Below are 16,292 nucleotides of genomic sequence, written 5' to 3' on the forward strand. Positions count from 1 at the left end.
AGCGGAGCGCAGGAACTTAACCACTTGGCCACGGGGCTGGCCCCCAGAAATTTAATTGTATCCTGAGGAGTAAACCAATATCTTTGGACAGACTTTGCTATATACATACTTGTTTTTCCCTGTGAAGTTTATACATAACACTGAGTCGTGAGTTTCCTTAAGAAAATGTGAGCATATTGTATCTCTATCTTGATTCTAACAAACTAGGACCTCAGTTCTTTCAATAAAAAATTAATTGGAGAGGGGTTCTAAACCTCAGCAGCTTAACAATTCCTGAAGCAGAGACACCACTGTAGCAATATTAAGAACAAATTTGCTTAAATGATAAGATTAGATTTACAAAAGACCTCTAAAATTTATTTGAAACAACCATCAGGTGCCTTGGGTCTTACATGAAAAGAGGCTGCATAAAATGTGAATGTGTCAGTTGCCGCACCTTGGCATTAGAGTTGATAGAAGTGACAATAAGATAAAATTACATCAAGGTAAAATTTGAATGCACAGAAGTTCTATTTAAACAAATGGAAGAAAGAAAAATGTATCTCACCTGCTGTAGGAGAGAAAAGATGTACAGAGACTTCTGATCAAATAACATTATGACCATGCTCTAAGGCATCCCCTCTGCTCCAAACATATCAGTGATAAATATAAAAAGATAAAATTGGGTTCAAAACCAACATAAATAAATCCAAGGACAAGAAATATAAAAAGAAAGCATAGACCATGCTGAAGCAGCAGCCTGCCTGACTCTGGGTTCAGAGCAGAAATTTGCAGTCAGAAGTTGTAATATGACAGGGTAATGAGGTCTAAAAGTGCTACTACATTTCAAAATCTATGAGATGCAGTAACAGTACTAAAAGGGAAATGTATAGCTGTCGATAATTTCTAAGCCCAAAATATGATGAGCTAAGTATCAATCCTAAGAGGATAAGAAAAGAATAAAAAATCCTAAGGAAAGTACTAGGAAGGAAATAAAAGAATAGGAAATAAAATAGAAAACAGAGGAATAATAAAGCTACAAGTAGGTTATTTAGAAGATTAATAAAATTAATGAGCCTCTGGTGAAACTGATTTTTCTAATCGTAGACAGAAATAACAGGAACGAAAAAGGGGACAAAAAACAGCACTGCTCTAAGCCAGGGGCTGAGCTGGGATTCCTCTTCACTGCTGCGCCACTTGTGAAGGAGGCTAAAAAGCAAAACCTACCTCCAACTGATACCTGGGGCTCTAGCTCATAGGAAGATGCAGGCCTAAGATGGCGGAAGTGCACAGTTTTGCAAAGAATTCAAACAGTGACTTAGCATCTAACACTTGGCTGAATCAGGGTCCCTAGGACACAAGTCGAAGACAACTTAAAACTGCTAGAAAGGAAAAGATGAACCCAGAGGAAAGAAATACAAATCAAACAAAGGGAAAAAAAAACACTGTAAATAAAAACTTCAAAACATAAAAAACCTCATGATTAAAAGAACAGCCAACCAACACCTTTTGAAATTTCAATCCACTCAAGATGAAAAAATAAAAGAGCCCGAAAAAGACGTTAAGGTAAGTATGTTTCAGAATCATGAAAGGTAAACTAAAGAATAAAAATAAAAATTATGAAGCCCAGTAAGTAGACATTCATTCATTCATTCATTCATTCAATATTTATTGAGTGTTTTCATGTGTTGGGCACTGTTCTAGATGCTAAGAATATAGCAGTTAATCAAATAGAAAAAAATCACTACTTGAGGTTTTTATTCTAAGGAGACAGAAAATAAACTATAAAGTATGTTAGAGAATAAGGGCTGTGAAGAAATAAAAAGGGAATGCTGGGGGTGGTAAGGCAAGAGGTGCAAAGTTCGTAGTTTTTAGGAGCTCAGTGAAAAAAGATTTAAGTAATGGCTTGAAGGCTAAGAGAGACAGTCATGCAGATAACTGGTGAAGAGAAGTCCAGACAAAGGTAACAACAGGTACAATGACCCTGTGGCAGGAGCATGCTTGGCACATTTCAGGTATTTCAAGGAGGCCAGTGTGTCTGGAATGGAGTGACAGAGGAAGAGTAAAAGGAGATAAGCTTACAAAAGTAACCAGAAACCAGATTATGTGGGACTTTGTAGGTCATTGTAAAGTTTTTGGCTTTTACTCCAAGTGAGATAGGGAGTGTCTGGAGGATTTTCAGGGGAGAAGGATCATTCTGACTGCAGTGTTGAAAATAAATTAGAGAGGCAGAGAGTTTAAGGAAGACAACTAGTTAGGAAACTATTACAATAATCCATTTGAGAGATGATGTGACTGAACCACAAAGATGGCAGTGGAAGGAGTGAAAAGTGGATCTTGTTTGGTTTTGATTCAAATAAAATAACTGTAAAAACACACAACTGAGGAAATATGACTATGAACTGAGATTATGTGACACTGATTATTTTAGTATTCTTACAGCAATGACATTCTGTTTATGTAAGAAAATGCCCATTTTTAAGAAGATGCATACTGAAATACTTATGACTTTTCAATTAGCTTACAAATATCCAGGGGGCAGAGAGGGGAGGAAGCCAAAACAAATCAGAAAGGATATATAAGATTTAAACAGCACAATTTTCAAACATGACTTAGTGATCATATACGGGATGTTCGAGTGGTAAAGCATACTAGTCCCTTGTCTCATTGAAGATGTATATAAAAATAATGAATAATTTCAGATTTTGTTAGGAAAAAAATTTAGTGAATTATGTATTTAAAAAGTTACAACTTTTTAAAAAACTTATGTCATAACCTAAAGATAAATACAATGTAGTTGCTAAACTAGCAAAAGGCAAAGCAGAATATAGAAAACTTTATCAAGCCAAAAAAAGGAAAGCAGCTAAAAAGAAACAATAACAAAAAACACAAATAAAACCAAATCTATCAGTAGTTAAAATAAATGTAAATAGATTAAATTCACCTGACACTGTCAGATCAGACCAAGAAAAATTTTTTTCCCCCCAAATGCTGCTTATCAGAGATATACGTAGGGGCTGGCCCAATGGTGTAGTGGTTAGGTTCATGGACTTCGCTTTGGCAGCCCAGGGTTTGTGGGTTCAGATCTTGGGTGTGGACCTACACACTGCTCACCAAGCCACTCTGTGGAGGCATCCCACATACAGAATAGAGCAAGACTGGCACAGATATTAGCTCAGGGACAATCTTCCTCAAGCAAAAAGAGGAAGATTGGCAACAGATGTTAGTTCAGGGACAATATTCCTTGCCAAAAAAAAAAAAAAAAAAAAAAAAACCCCAAGAGATACACATAGAAATTTCAAAAGCAAAGGGATAGTTTATGTACAATGATATTCATTAACAAGTGGAAAAGCCAAATTCTAAATGATTGCATACTTAAAAAAAAATTTAAGGTCATCTATATAATAGAAAACTGAAGAATTAAAACTTCATGTTATACAAAAAATGGAATGGAAGAAATGATCACAATTATGAAGTTAAAAAAGTTTATGAAAATAGTAGGTTAATACAGAATGATCACAATTAATTTTTTAAATAAATATTTTATATATCTATATATACCTACCTAGAGAAAAATGCGTAGAATGATTTTAGGCCAAAATATTAACTGTAGTTATCCCTGGATAATGACAGTGTGGGTGATTTTTCTCCTTAGAATTACCAACAATAAACATGTATCCCTCTGGTCATCAGAAAACGTAATTTAAAAAGAAAAAAGTAAAGAGAAAAGAAAAGGTATACCAGAAAAATACTAATCAAAGAAAGCTAATACAACAATGTTAATGTCAGACAAAATAGAATTTAAGGCTCTTAACAAAAAAAAACAAGAGGTAAGTGTTGGTAAGAATGTGGAGAAAAGGGAACCCTTGTGAACTATTGGTGAGAAAGTAAATTGGTACAGCCATTATGGAAAACAGTATGGAGGTTCCTCAAAAAAACAAAAATAATTTTAAGAGGGTCAAAATGTAAAAAGAAAAAGTAAAGTAAAAATAGAACTACGTATAATCCAGCATACAATCATGCGTTGCTTAACAACAGGGATATGGTCTAAGAAATGCATCATTAGGTGATTTTTTCATTGTGCGAACATCATAGAGTGTACTTACAGAAACAAACCTAGATGGTATAGCCTAAGATACATCTAGGCCATAGGTACTAATCTATGGGACCACCATCATATATGTGGCCTGTCACTGACTGAAACGTCATTATGGGGCACATGACTATATAGCCAAAGGAAATGAAATCGCTATCTCAAAAAGATATCTGCATCCCCAAGTTCACTGTAGGATTATTTACAATAGCTAAGACGTGGGAACAACCTAAGTGCCTGTCAATGGATGAATGGATGAAGAAAATGTGAGATCTCTATACATATAGACAGATAGATAGATTGATCGATCTCACATTTTATATATGTATATAATGGAATATTATTTAGTCATTAAAAAGAAGTAAATTCTGCCATTTGAACAACATGGATGGAACTTGAGAGCATTATGCTAAGTGAAATAAGTCAGAGAAAGACAGATGCCATATGATCTCACTTACATGTGAAATCTAGGAAAACTGACCTCATCGATATAGAGAATAGACTGGGGTTGCCAGAGGCAGGGGTGGGAGGTGCATGGAATGGGGAAAGGTGGTCAAAAGGTACAAACCTCCAGTTATAAGATAAATAAGTTCTGGGAATGTAATGTATGCACAGTAACTAAAGGTAACAATATTGTATCATATATTTAAAAGTTGCTAAGAGTATAGATTTTAAAAGTTCTCATCACAAGAAAAATAATTGTAACTATGTAAAGTGATGAACGTTAAGTAAACATTGTGGTGATCATTTCACAATATATACACACACATCAAATCATCATGTCATATATCTAAAACTAATATACAATGTTCTATGTCATAAGGAGAAAAAGAATAGGAAGGAGAACATTTTATAATTATAAAAGGAACAACCCATCAAAATGATAAAATAATCATGAACATGTATGCTTATAACAGAGCCTCAACATACATAACACAAAAGACAGAACTACAGAGAGAAAAAGCAACAATTGTGTGAGGTTTTAAAACAAATTTCTATCAGAAAATGATAGCTCTAATATATGTGTGTGCGCGTGTGTGTGTGTGTATTTTAAATAATAAACCTGTATCAAGATGCATTTAGAATATTCAACCAAATGTAGCTAAAACAAGAGTTTAATTATTTCACATAAGATGAAGTTTGAAGATAGATGGTTCCAAGGCTGGTTAATTCATCAGCTCAATGTCAGGAAACTGTGCTGGTTTCTCTGTGGTTCTCTTGGCTTTCCTCTCATGGTTGCAAGATGGTTACTACTGCTCCATATATCATTTTCTCACAGAACAACATCCAAAAGCAACCAGGAAAGGAGGTTCATGTTGCTCTGTTTTTATCAGGGAGAAATATCTTTCAGAAGCCCCGAGCAGACCTTCCCTTCGAGAAACAGGAATGATTAGTTTAGACAAAACATGATTCATCCTTTGAGGCTAGACCTATCTTTCTGAAAATATTGCTATCTGATATGCAAACAAAATAGAGGTTCTGATAGCAAGGAAAAGGGGAGAGTAGTTTTTGGATAAGCAACCAATAGCATCTGCCTCAAAAATTAACAAGCTCGATGTAATAAAGAACCTTGTACCAAATAAATAAAAAATATACATTCTTTTCAAGCACTCAAGGAACTACCATGCAAAACTTTACCATGTCCTAAATTAACATATTTCAAAGAACTTTTATCATGTAGACTGTGTTGCCTGACCAAAAGATAATGAAAAGAAATCCATATATTTAGAAAATAAACTCTTAAGTAACTAATTTATTAAAATGACAATTATTGTAACATTTAAACCTAATGACAGCTTAAATACTGTATATCAAAACTAAAGGCATAGGTTCAAAAGATAGAAAGTTGCAAAGAATCTTGCTAGCACCCTAACAATAAGAAAAAGATGGATAATCTGCAAAACTGTAACTTTTCCCCAAATCATCAGAGAGCTGATTTCAAAGGCAATGAAGTAATCTGAATACCAGAGGGGGACAAGCCGTTCCAAGGAGAAATAGAGCACATGACCTGTTTCATGTGTTAGTAGACCTGTCCTGCCACAAATGTCAAAGGAAGTTCTTCAGGCAGAATTATACCAGACAGAAACTTGTATCTACACCAAAAAATGACGAGTGTTGGAAATGGTAAAAAGGAAGGTAAATATAAAAGCCATTCTTTCTTATTCTTAATTGCTTTGACGCAGGCATATATAGTTGGTTGGTTTTTGAAAAAGTCACCAAGATAATTCAATAGAGAAATGATTCTATAACAATGATGCTGAAACAATTGGACAATCATATGCCATAAAAAATGAGCCTGCACCTATGCATGGCTACATATTTTTAAAAAATTAACTCAAAATAGAACTCAAATCTAACTTTCTTTCTTTTTTTTTTGGTGATGAAGATTGACCCTGAGCTAACATCTGTGCCAATCTTCCTCTATTTCATATGTGGGACACTGCCACAGCATGGCTTGATGAGCAGTGCGTAGGTCCACATCCAGAATCCGAACCCATGAACCCCAGCCTGCCAAAGCCAAGCACGTGAACTTAACCACTATGCCACCAGGCTGATCCGTCAAATCTAAATTTAAGACTTAAAAGTATAAAACTTCTAGAAGAAAACAGAAAAACTTTGTGAATCTAGGTTAGGGAACTATTTCTTAGATAAGACTCAAAAGCACAAACATTTTGAAAGCTCGTAAATTAAGCTTTATCCAAACCACAGAATGTGAGGAAATATTTGAAAAACACATGTCTAATAAAGGACCTGTATCCAGATATATGAAACACACAATTCAATAATAAGAACATAGACAAATTTTTCAAATGAGTAAAAACTTGAACAGACACTTCACCAAAGAGTAAAATGCAAAGGAGCACATGAAAAGATGCTCAGCATCATTAGTCACTAGAGAAATGCAAATCAAAACCATAATGAGATACCAACAGGCAACTATTAAATTTGCTAAAATTAAAAAAAAACCCTACTAATACCAAGTGCTTATGAATATGCAGAATAACTGAAATTTTCATACACTGCTGGTAGGAATGCAAAATTTGTATGTTTGAAATAGGCTGGCAGTTTCTCACAAAATTGAACACCTACCATACCACCCAGCACTTGAGTGCTTGTGATGTTTACTTTCAACTCCTTGCTAAGCTGCTAAGCTGAAGCTGCAAGATTCTTGTGTTTTTGTGCCTCTTCAAGTGAGAAAAGACTTTACCTCGGCTTGTGTGAGTGTGAGATATAATCCTGCCTCTGTAAAGTATTAGTAAATTAAATTATAAGGCTCTTAAAATAAGGGAGCACGGTTCTGATTGGTTTGCAGCAATTCTGCCCCTCTCTCCTTGGGGACATTTGAAATATCTAGAGAAGCTTTTTGTTGTCACATCTTGGGGGTGCTTCTGGCATCTAATGGGTAGAGGCCTGGATGAGCCACCCATCTTACAATGCCCAGGACGGCCCTGTGCGACCAAGAATTATCTGACCTACATGTCAATAGTGCTGAGGCTGAGAAACCTTAGTTTATAGAGATTAAAAAGCACTTATATACATCTACTATTCTCAAAACTTCCCCAAAACAAACTGAACATCTAATGCTTTAAATGTGGTAACATTTTAAAGAAAAACAAAATTCTTCTCACAGAAGCCACTAGCTCAGAAACATTTTTTTAAAAATAAGAAACCAAGTTCATGCAATCAAATCAGACATTTGATAATTTATGTTTAAAAAACAGCTATACCTTCTTCCTGATTATATCAGTGTGGAGTAAAATACAAGTGTACGTTTTATTCTTTTTAAAGACTTGAATTTGTTTTCTTATGAAGAGAATAATTAATCTGAATTTCCTACATTTTTTATATGCAGTTGATCTGATAAAATAACGTGACTCCTACATATTTAGGCAAAGGAACAATGAAAAGTTTTGTTTAACCAAATTGACATATAATTCCAATAAATTTTTAAATATTAAGATTATATTGTGTTTTGCAGTGTGTCAGTTTATTTTTTTAATTTTTTGGCTCTGAGCTAACATCTGTGCCAACCTTCCTCTATTTTGTATGTGGGATGCCGCCACAGCATGGTTTGATGAGCAGTGTGTAGGTCTGCACCTGGGATCCAAACTTGCGAACCCCAGGCTGCTGAAGCGGAGTGTGTGAACTTAACCACTACACCACCAGGGTGGGCCCTAAATGTTGGAACTTTTAACAGTTTAATGTTATGGTAGGAAATATCTGTATTTATCTAAACACAAATTTTAAAATTTTAAACTAAACTCAGTTATAAAGTGTTAAAAAATTGTTGACAAAACAAAAAATTTATATCTGTTTATATTCTCCTCTTATTAATCCTCTTTATTAAGCATACAAAATTCTACTTTAATAATAGCTATTCTCCTTAATGGGAAATTACGATTCTTTTAATACATTTTATTTTTTACAGCAGTTTTAGGTTCACAGAAAAACTGAGCAGAAGGTATAGAGATTTCTCATATACCACCTTCCCCTACACATGCATAGCCTCTCCCATTATCAACATCCCCCCCCAGAATGGTACCTTTGTTACAACTGATGAACCTACATTGAAACATCATTATCACCCAAAGTCCATAGTTTACATTAGGTGTTGCACATTCTATGGGTTTGGACAAAGACATATTGACATGTATCCACCATTATAGTATCATACAGAGTAGTTTCAATTCCCTAAAAATCCTCTGTGCTTTGCCTATTCATTTCTTCCTCTCCCGTAACCTCGAGCAACCACTGATCTTTTTATTGCCTCCATAGTTTTGCCTTTTCAGGATGTCATATAGTTGGAATCATACACTATGTTCCATTTCAGACTGGCTTCTTTCACTTAGTAATATGCATTTAAGTTTCATCTATGTCTTTTCATGGCTTGACAGCTCATTTCTTTTTAGCAATGAATAACATTCCATTGTCTGTATGTACCATAATTTATTTATCATTTCACTTACTAAAGTACATCTTGGTCACATTCAAGTTTTGGCAATTATGAATAAGGTTGCTACAAATATCTGTGTACTAGTTTTGCGTAGACATAAGTTTTCAATTCTTCTGAGCAAATACCAAGGAACATGATTGCTGGATTGTATGGTAAGAGTATGTTTTGTTTTGTTTTGTAAGAAGGCACTAAACTGTCTTCCGGTGGCTTTACCATTTTGCACTGCCACCAGCAATGAATGAGAGTTCCTGTTGCTCCACATCCTGGTCAACATTTGGTGTTGTCAGTGTTCTGGATTTTGGCCATTCTAATACATGTGTAGTGGTATTTCATTATTGTTTTAATTTGTATTTCCCTAATGAAAAATGATGTGGAGCATCTTTTCATATGCTTATTTATCATCTGTGTATCTTCTTTGGTGAGGTATCTGTTAAGGTTTTTGGCTCATCTTTTAATCAAATTGTTTTTTAAGAGTTCTTATGTATTTTGGATAAAAGTCCTTTATCAAATATGCCTTGGGCAAGCATTTTTTCCCAGTCTGGGGCTTGCTGTTTCATGCTCTTGACAGTGTCACTCACAGAGCAGAAATTTTTAATTTTAATGAACTCCAGCCTATCAATTCTTTCTTCCATGGATCACACCTTTGGTGTGTATCTAAAAAGTCATCGTCAAACTCAAGGTAATCTAGACTTTTTCCTCTGTTATCTACTAAGAGTTTTATAGTTTTGCATTTTACATTTAGGTCTATGATCCATTTTGAGTTTATTTTTATGAACAATGTAATAGTTATGTGTAGATTCACTTTTTTGCACGTGGATGTCCAGCTGTTCCAGCACCATTTGTTGAAAAGACCATCTTTCCTCCATTATACTGCCTTTACTCCTTTGCCATTGATCTATTTGTCTATTCTTTCACCAGTACCACACTGCATTGATTACTGTTCTTCCCAACTTGATCTACAGATTCAATATAATCCCAATCAAAATCCTAGCAAGTTATTTTGTGGATATCAAAAAACTGATTCTACAGCTTATATGGAGAGGCGAAAGACCCAGAACAGCCAACACAATCTGGAAGGAGAAGAACAAAATTAGAAAACTGACACTACCTGACTTCAAGACTTGGCCAAGCTTGGCTAAGGCTCCTTGGAGATTTCTAGGGATCTGTTAAGTCTGGCCTCATAGAATGAGCTAGGAAGTAGACACTCTGCCTCTATCTTCTGAAAGAGATTGTAGAGAATTGGTATAATTTCTTCCATAAGTGTTTAGTAGAATTCACCAGTGACCCCCATCTGGGCCTAGTGCTTTCTGTTTCAGAAAGTTGATTATTGATTCAATTTTTTTAAGAGATATAGGCCTATTCAGATTGTCTATTTCTTCTTAGGTGAGTTTTGGCAGATTGCGTCTTTTAGGGAATTGGTTCACTTTATCTAGGTTATCAAATTTGTGGGCACAGAGTTGTTCATAGTATTCTTTTATTTTCCTTTTAATGTCCATAGGATCTGTAGTGATGTCCCCTCTTTCATTTGATATTAGTAATTTGTGTTCTCTAAGAAAAAAACTTAATTAGCCTGCCTTGAGTCTTGTTGATTTTATGGATCTTTTCAAAGAACCAGCTTTGTATTGTTGATTTTCTCTATTGGCTTCCTGTTTTCAATTTCACTGATATCTGCTCTAATTTTTATTTCCTTTTTTTTTTCTGCTTATTTGGATTTAATTTGCTCTTCTTTTTCTAGTTGCCTAAGGTGGAAGCTTAGATGATTGATTTTAGATCTTTCTTCTCTAAGATATACATTCAATGCTGTAAATTTCCCTCAGTTAAACTCCGATAAAACCCCAGCAGGTTAGGCTCTGGTTAAATAGTTTCTCCTGAAGGCAGACCTTGCTAAGAAGAACAGAATGCTCTGGCATATTTCAAAATGGTTCCTTTTCCACTCCTCCTGTTGGGAGCACAAGGAGATTTTTCTCTGATATTTACTGTGAGAACCTGGTAGAGCTTTAGGAAGTAAAACTCACAAAAATGTGGGGTGTCCCTGATGACTGGGTCTCCCTGGAGTTTTTCTCTCTCAGTCTTGCCCATAGTGAACCTCCAGCAATTGGCCAACTATGGTTCAGGTTTTCCTACCTTGGCACTGGTTCCCATGGAGGTTTATTCTCCTATTGGTTGTGATTCTCTGTATTCACCTCTTGATCTCTCCAATTTTGTGGGCAGTGGTTTGTCCCGTGACCTCACTTTTCTTACAGATCTAAGAGGAGTTGTTGACTTTTCATTTTGTTCTGCTTTTTACTTGTTAGGATGAAGTTAGGTGACTTCCAAGCTCCTTGCATGCTAGAAGCACTTTTTTAAAAAGTCAAATAACTGATATTGTGCTAAAACAAGTTTAATAGGAAAAATCATCAAGATCTATACACTATAAATGTAAATCTAAGATATCTGAACCAAAAATAAAAGGAAAAAGATAGAGGGTCCCTTCATACTCTCCATATGAGCTCTACCTATACAGTCTCGTCTAATTGTCAATCACATTGTCTTTTCCTAAAGCCCAAATTTAAAATCACGAATGCATTTAAAATCTAGTAACTAGATTTTGGTCTTGAAAAGAACTAAGAATTAAAAGAACTAAGGGTTTAAAGAGAACTAAGAACTCTTGGAGAATGACTGATCCCATTTCCTAGAGATAAAAGAGGAAAAAAACTTCAAAGGGAGTCTAAGTCATCTTGTTCCAAGAAGAAAACTTTTAAAAAGCTTTAAAAAGTTCTGGAATGGTATTAAAAAACATCGTAAATCAACCTTTCCCAATGGCCAAATGTGACCATCAAAAATAAATAAAATTATAGTTAATTAATTTTAGGTTAAGAATAATCAGACAGTTTTTGCTTCATAACGTACATTTTCACTCCCTGAAAACCTCACAATATGTAAGGAGAAAATAAAGACCCTCCTCTCCTTCAGAGCTTGTTTTAAAATTTTTACTTTAATTTTGTAATAGTTGTTACATACAAAATAATACAGGTATTTGTATATGTAAGTTATGAATCGTAAGATGACTAAGTATAAACCCATCACCAAAAATTAGAGAGAGAAAAAAATAACGTGGCAATTTCTTTGAAGCTCTTTGATGGGATGCCTTGATGTAAACAACAGAATCAAACAAAAATGACTGTGGATGCTCTGGGTTTTCCTAGGGAAACAGCCAATAGGACCTGGACCTCCTGTCTCCCAGTGGAAGGGGCTGCACCTGAACTCAGTTTGTCATGGTACCGACAGTTTCTTTCTTCCAATTAAAACTTTCACGTGAGTTAAGGTCTCTAGATACCAGGCAGCTGGCTTTCTCAGACAAGTCTTACATAAACAGTCTGCACCTAAATCGAGACTGCCTTGTGCCCCAGTAGTTTCCCTACTGACAAAGTTCCTTTCATGTTTGCCCTATAAGAAGGGAGAGCAACAAGGGGATAAAATTCCTCTCCTGTAATGCAAACTCAACACTGCAGATTCAGCATAGTGCTCTGAGCCCAGTGTGCTTCTCCTTGGGATGAAGGGAGAATGAGGAAACCTGTGTTTTTTTCTTGGCTTTGTAAACTTCCCCTTTCCCCAATAAAACCTATCCCTTAACCTAGTGGTTCTCAAACTTGGGTATCAGAATTACCCAGTGGGCTTGTTAAAACATAGATTGCTTGGCCCTACTTCCAGAATTTCTGCCTCAGTAGGTCTAGAGTGGGGTCTGAGAATCTGCATGTCTACCAAGTCCCCAGATGATGCTGATACTGTGATCAGAGGACCACACTCTGAGAACCTCTGTCTTAATTCACGCAGTGAGTCTGTAGAAATCAGCTCTGTTAGCTACCACGAAGGGTCCCACTTACATGACCTTCACCTAGGAGTTAGCCCTTACCCTTTCTTATGTCTTACTTTCCTTTATAGTTTCAGCACATATACAGGAATTCTTAACCAGCAGATTTAGTTTTTATTGCTTTAAAGTTTTATAAAAATGGCATTATTCCTTAAAGGTCTTATATGTCTTGCTTTTTTTTCACTCATCCATCCAGTGTATAGCTACAATTAATTCATTTTTACTGTTGTATGATATTCCTTTGTGTGACTATAGCTATTGATACACACTTGGTTTGTTTTCAAGTTTTTGCTAGCAAGCTGCTATGAACAGCTACTTCTTTATCCCATCATAGAATTCCCCTGTCTTTACGAAAGGACCCAATCTAGAGGCAACCTCCCTCTCTTAGACCCTCCCCCAAATTCTAACACCCTCTTCCTGAGACAACCAATGGTATGTATTCTCCTTTGCTCAATAAGTAATGAACTCAACTTGCTCAACTACAGGTGTCCCTGTGGTCTTTGTTTGAAGAGCATTGACTATACATATATATATGTATATATACATACATATATATTAACATATTTTATTATGCCTTTTGGTGAACACCAGCTTAATTTTAGGTCAGGTTTTCAATCTTTTTCCTTTATGGTTCGTGCTTTTTATGTCATATTTAAGAAATTCTTTCTTACTGCAAGATCACACAGATATATATTTTTTGTTGCAAACTTTTATGTCTTCATTTCACCTGAAATTCATTTTTGTGTGTGACACCATATGCATGTAGCGATCCAATCTCGTTTTTTCCACTATGGTAACCATTTCTACTAGCACCAATGTATTCAACAGTCATTCCTTTCTTTGCTTTTCGCCACCTATGTGCAGAGCCACCTTTGCCATATATCAAATTTCTATCTATATACATGAGTTAGATTAGAGCTTTTTTGTTTTTTAAATATAGATTAAGAAATACAGATTAAGACTTTAAGATTGAATTAGTTTCAAGGCTTGTGAAACTGTTTAGATAAGTACATAAATCATGAGACAATGTAAATAATTAATGATGTTTTAAATTGGCATCAGTTGATATAATGATTCAGTAATAAAACGTCAAGTTTTTTTTAAGGATATAATTCATTCAGACTGTAAAAAATTTGGTAAGACTATGGTAGTGGGGAGAACAATTTCATTGCAGAGGTGTGTATGCACTTAACCAAGTGATTACTAACAGATTTTCCTGAAACCCCCAAACAGCACAAAGTATCCTTTTTCTTATCTTTCATACATACATTATGTCACTTGTGTTTTTATATAGTGGGAGATTCCAGACTATAAAATTTTATATAAAAGGAAGGCATAAACCCTGTGTTTTGAAGACACAGGGGAGTTTGAAACAAAACAGTAATAGAAACAATAGAAACAAAGTAGTAATGGAACCAAAGGGGGTAAAATGCCAAAAGCCACGGGAAAAGAAAAATCCATAGGAATAATAGGTTTCTCCGTTAGGAAGACAAAGAAAAGAAGTCCAAGATGGCTTCCAGTATTCAAAGTTACAGAACCTCGAGATAGAGGATGAACCGCTGACAAACCTGGGGAAGGTACTGAGCGGCAGCCTGTTTCAGGGAAAAGTTTTTTTTCCCCTCCCGTCTGCTGCTCCTAAACTTTCCTGCTGAATTTTTCAGGAGCTTTGAAATTTCTGTTAATGGCCTCCATAAATAAGAAGTTTAAAACCCAAATCCCTAGATGGTAAGTAGTTTGTAGGTGCTTAACTTTCACGTAAACGCAATGTGTTTTTGCTTTTAACATCAAATTCCAGTAAACTGCCTCTACAGAAAGCAGCCCCGGGAAAGAACACTGGAATGGGAGCTAAGAGATCAGGATTTTAATCACAGTTCTGCCACTACGTGACAGATGGGCTTAAATGTACGGGTCTCAGATTCCTTACATATGTAGCATGAGGCTGTGTGATCTTCACATTTCCTTACAGCACTGAAGTTCTGAGTCTCCATAAGCAAGTGCAAAACGTATCCGTGTAAATCCAACTGACCTTACAGTTGAGTTGCAGCCAAACATCTGTCAGGTGAGTCACAGGGTCATTTCTGCCCAGTACTCAAACCATGGAGCCAACCCCCCCTGCCTGCTGTGGGAGGCTTTAGGGTTGATAGGATTTGAAGGACTACTATAGTAGGGGCAAGCTTCCAGGCAAGGATGTCTGTATGACCAGGACATTTCCCAAACAGGAACACCAAAGAGTGCTAACTTCTATAGCCTCTATCAGAACAAACAAAAGGCCACGGCTGCAATGGCGCGGGGTCGCCGCACCTGCTGCTCGCGGCTCTCGCTTTCCCACCCCGGAAGCCCACGTCCCTTTTTTGCATTCTCACACGTGAAGCTCTTTTCTTGCTTCAGCAGATGTGGGCCAACTTCTTGAGAGATTCGCTCGGACCGCAAGAAAGGGGTAAGACCCGTCCCTAACCGTGGTCTACCTGATGCCCAGCGGGCCGGGCAGCCGCGAGACCAGTCCGCTGGGTGGTGACAGGGGCGCGGCCCGGGCGCGCGGGGAACGCGGGGCGCCGCAGCCCGGCCTGACCCGGAAGGGCTGACGCATGGTAACCCCGGCTTCCCTAGCAACCGAGCGGGCGCGAGGCCGCCGCAGCCGCGCCGTCCGAGCCCGCCGACCCCCGGGATGCCCCTGCAGGTTAGCGATTACAGCTGGCAGCAGACGAAGGTGGCGGTCTTCATCTCCGTGCCCCTCCGAGGCGTCTGCGTCAGAGACGCGGACGTGTTCTGCACGGAAAACTACCTGAAGGTAGGAGCGCGATTCGTGCCCGCCGGGTCCGGGGGTGTGGCCCGAAGCTAAGGCGAGAGCGCTGCTGCGTGCGCGCAACAGGCGCTCCCTGCAGATGAGCGGCCTACAATTTTAGTCTTAAAAAAAAAAACAAAACAAAGAAACAACAACAAACGGAATCCTATACAGGTGACACCTCATCTGTAGACAGACATCGTCAGATCAGAGATTATTTTTATCCAGGGCTTCCTCATATGCCTTGCTAATCTTTCGCGACCTGGAGTAAATTTATAGCAGGCATTTCAGAAAATGATTTTGGCCTCTATCACTTATTTCTTAACGGCTTTGCCTTTGATTTGTGTAACTAAATTAACTTCCGTTTCCCCCTTTCTGAATAGGTCAACTGCCCTCCGTTTTTATTTGAAGTGTTTCTCTATGCTCCCATAGACGATGAGAGCAGCAAAGCCAAGATTGGGAATGACGCTATTGTTTTCACCTTATATAAAAAAGAAGCGGCCATGTGGGAGACACTTTCTATGTCAGGTGGTAAGTTCTTTATTAAAAGATGTTCATCTGGTTGTGCTTTTTATATTTTATGCCTTTTTAAAAATTCTCTTTTGACACATTATGTTGCTCTTCCAGAAAAAAA

General features: G+C 36.9%; 1 protein-coding gene across 2 annotated transcripts in view; it reads left to right on the top strand.

Moving 5' to 3' along the window:
• The first annotated feature begins 14,847 nt into the window (after positions 1 to 14,847).
• DNAAF4 (dynein axonemal assembly factor 4) overlaps positions 14,848 to 16,292 on the top strand; it is a 58,670-nt gene continuing 57,225 nt past the window's right edge. Inside the window, exons 1-4 of one of the 2 annotated variants that reach the window (XM_014860444.3) lie at positions 14,848 to 14,935; positions 15,268 to 15,313; positions 15,484 to 15,664; positions 16,042 to 16,189. In XM_014860444.3, coding sequence (XP_014715930.1) covers positions 15,542 to 15,664; positions 16,042 to 16,189 — 271 coding nt within the window. In that variant the 5' untranslated portion in view covers positions 14,848 to 14,935; positions 15,268 to 15,313; positions 15,484 to 15,541. Of the gene's footprint in view, positions 14,936 to 15,009; positions 15,314 to 15,483; positions 15,665 to 16,041; positions 16,190 to 16,292 lie in introns of those variants that run through there. The other variant, XM_044764846.2, reaches the window with a different exon arrangement.

Source organism: Equus asinus, chromosome 2 (genome assembly GCF_041296235.1).
Source record: "Equus asinus isolate D_3611 breed Donkey chromosome 2, EquAss-T2T_v2, whole genome shotgun sequence".
NCBI classification, from domain to species: Eukaryota; Metazoa; Chordata; class Mammalia; order Perissodactyla; family Equidae; genus Equus; species Equus asinus.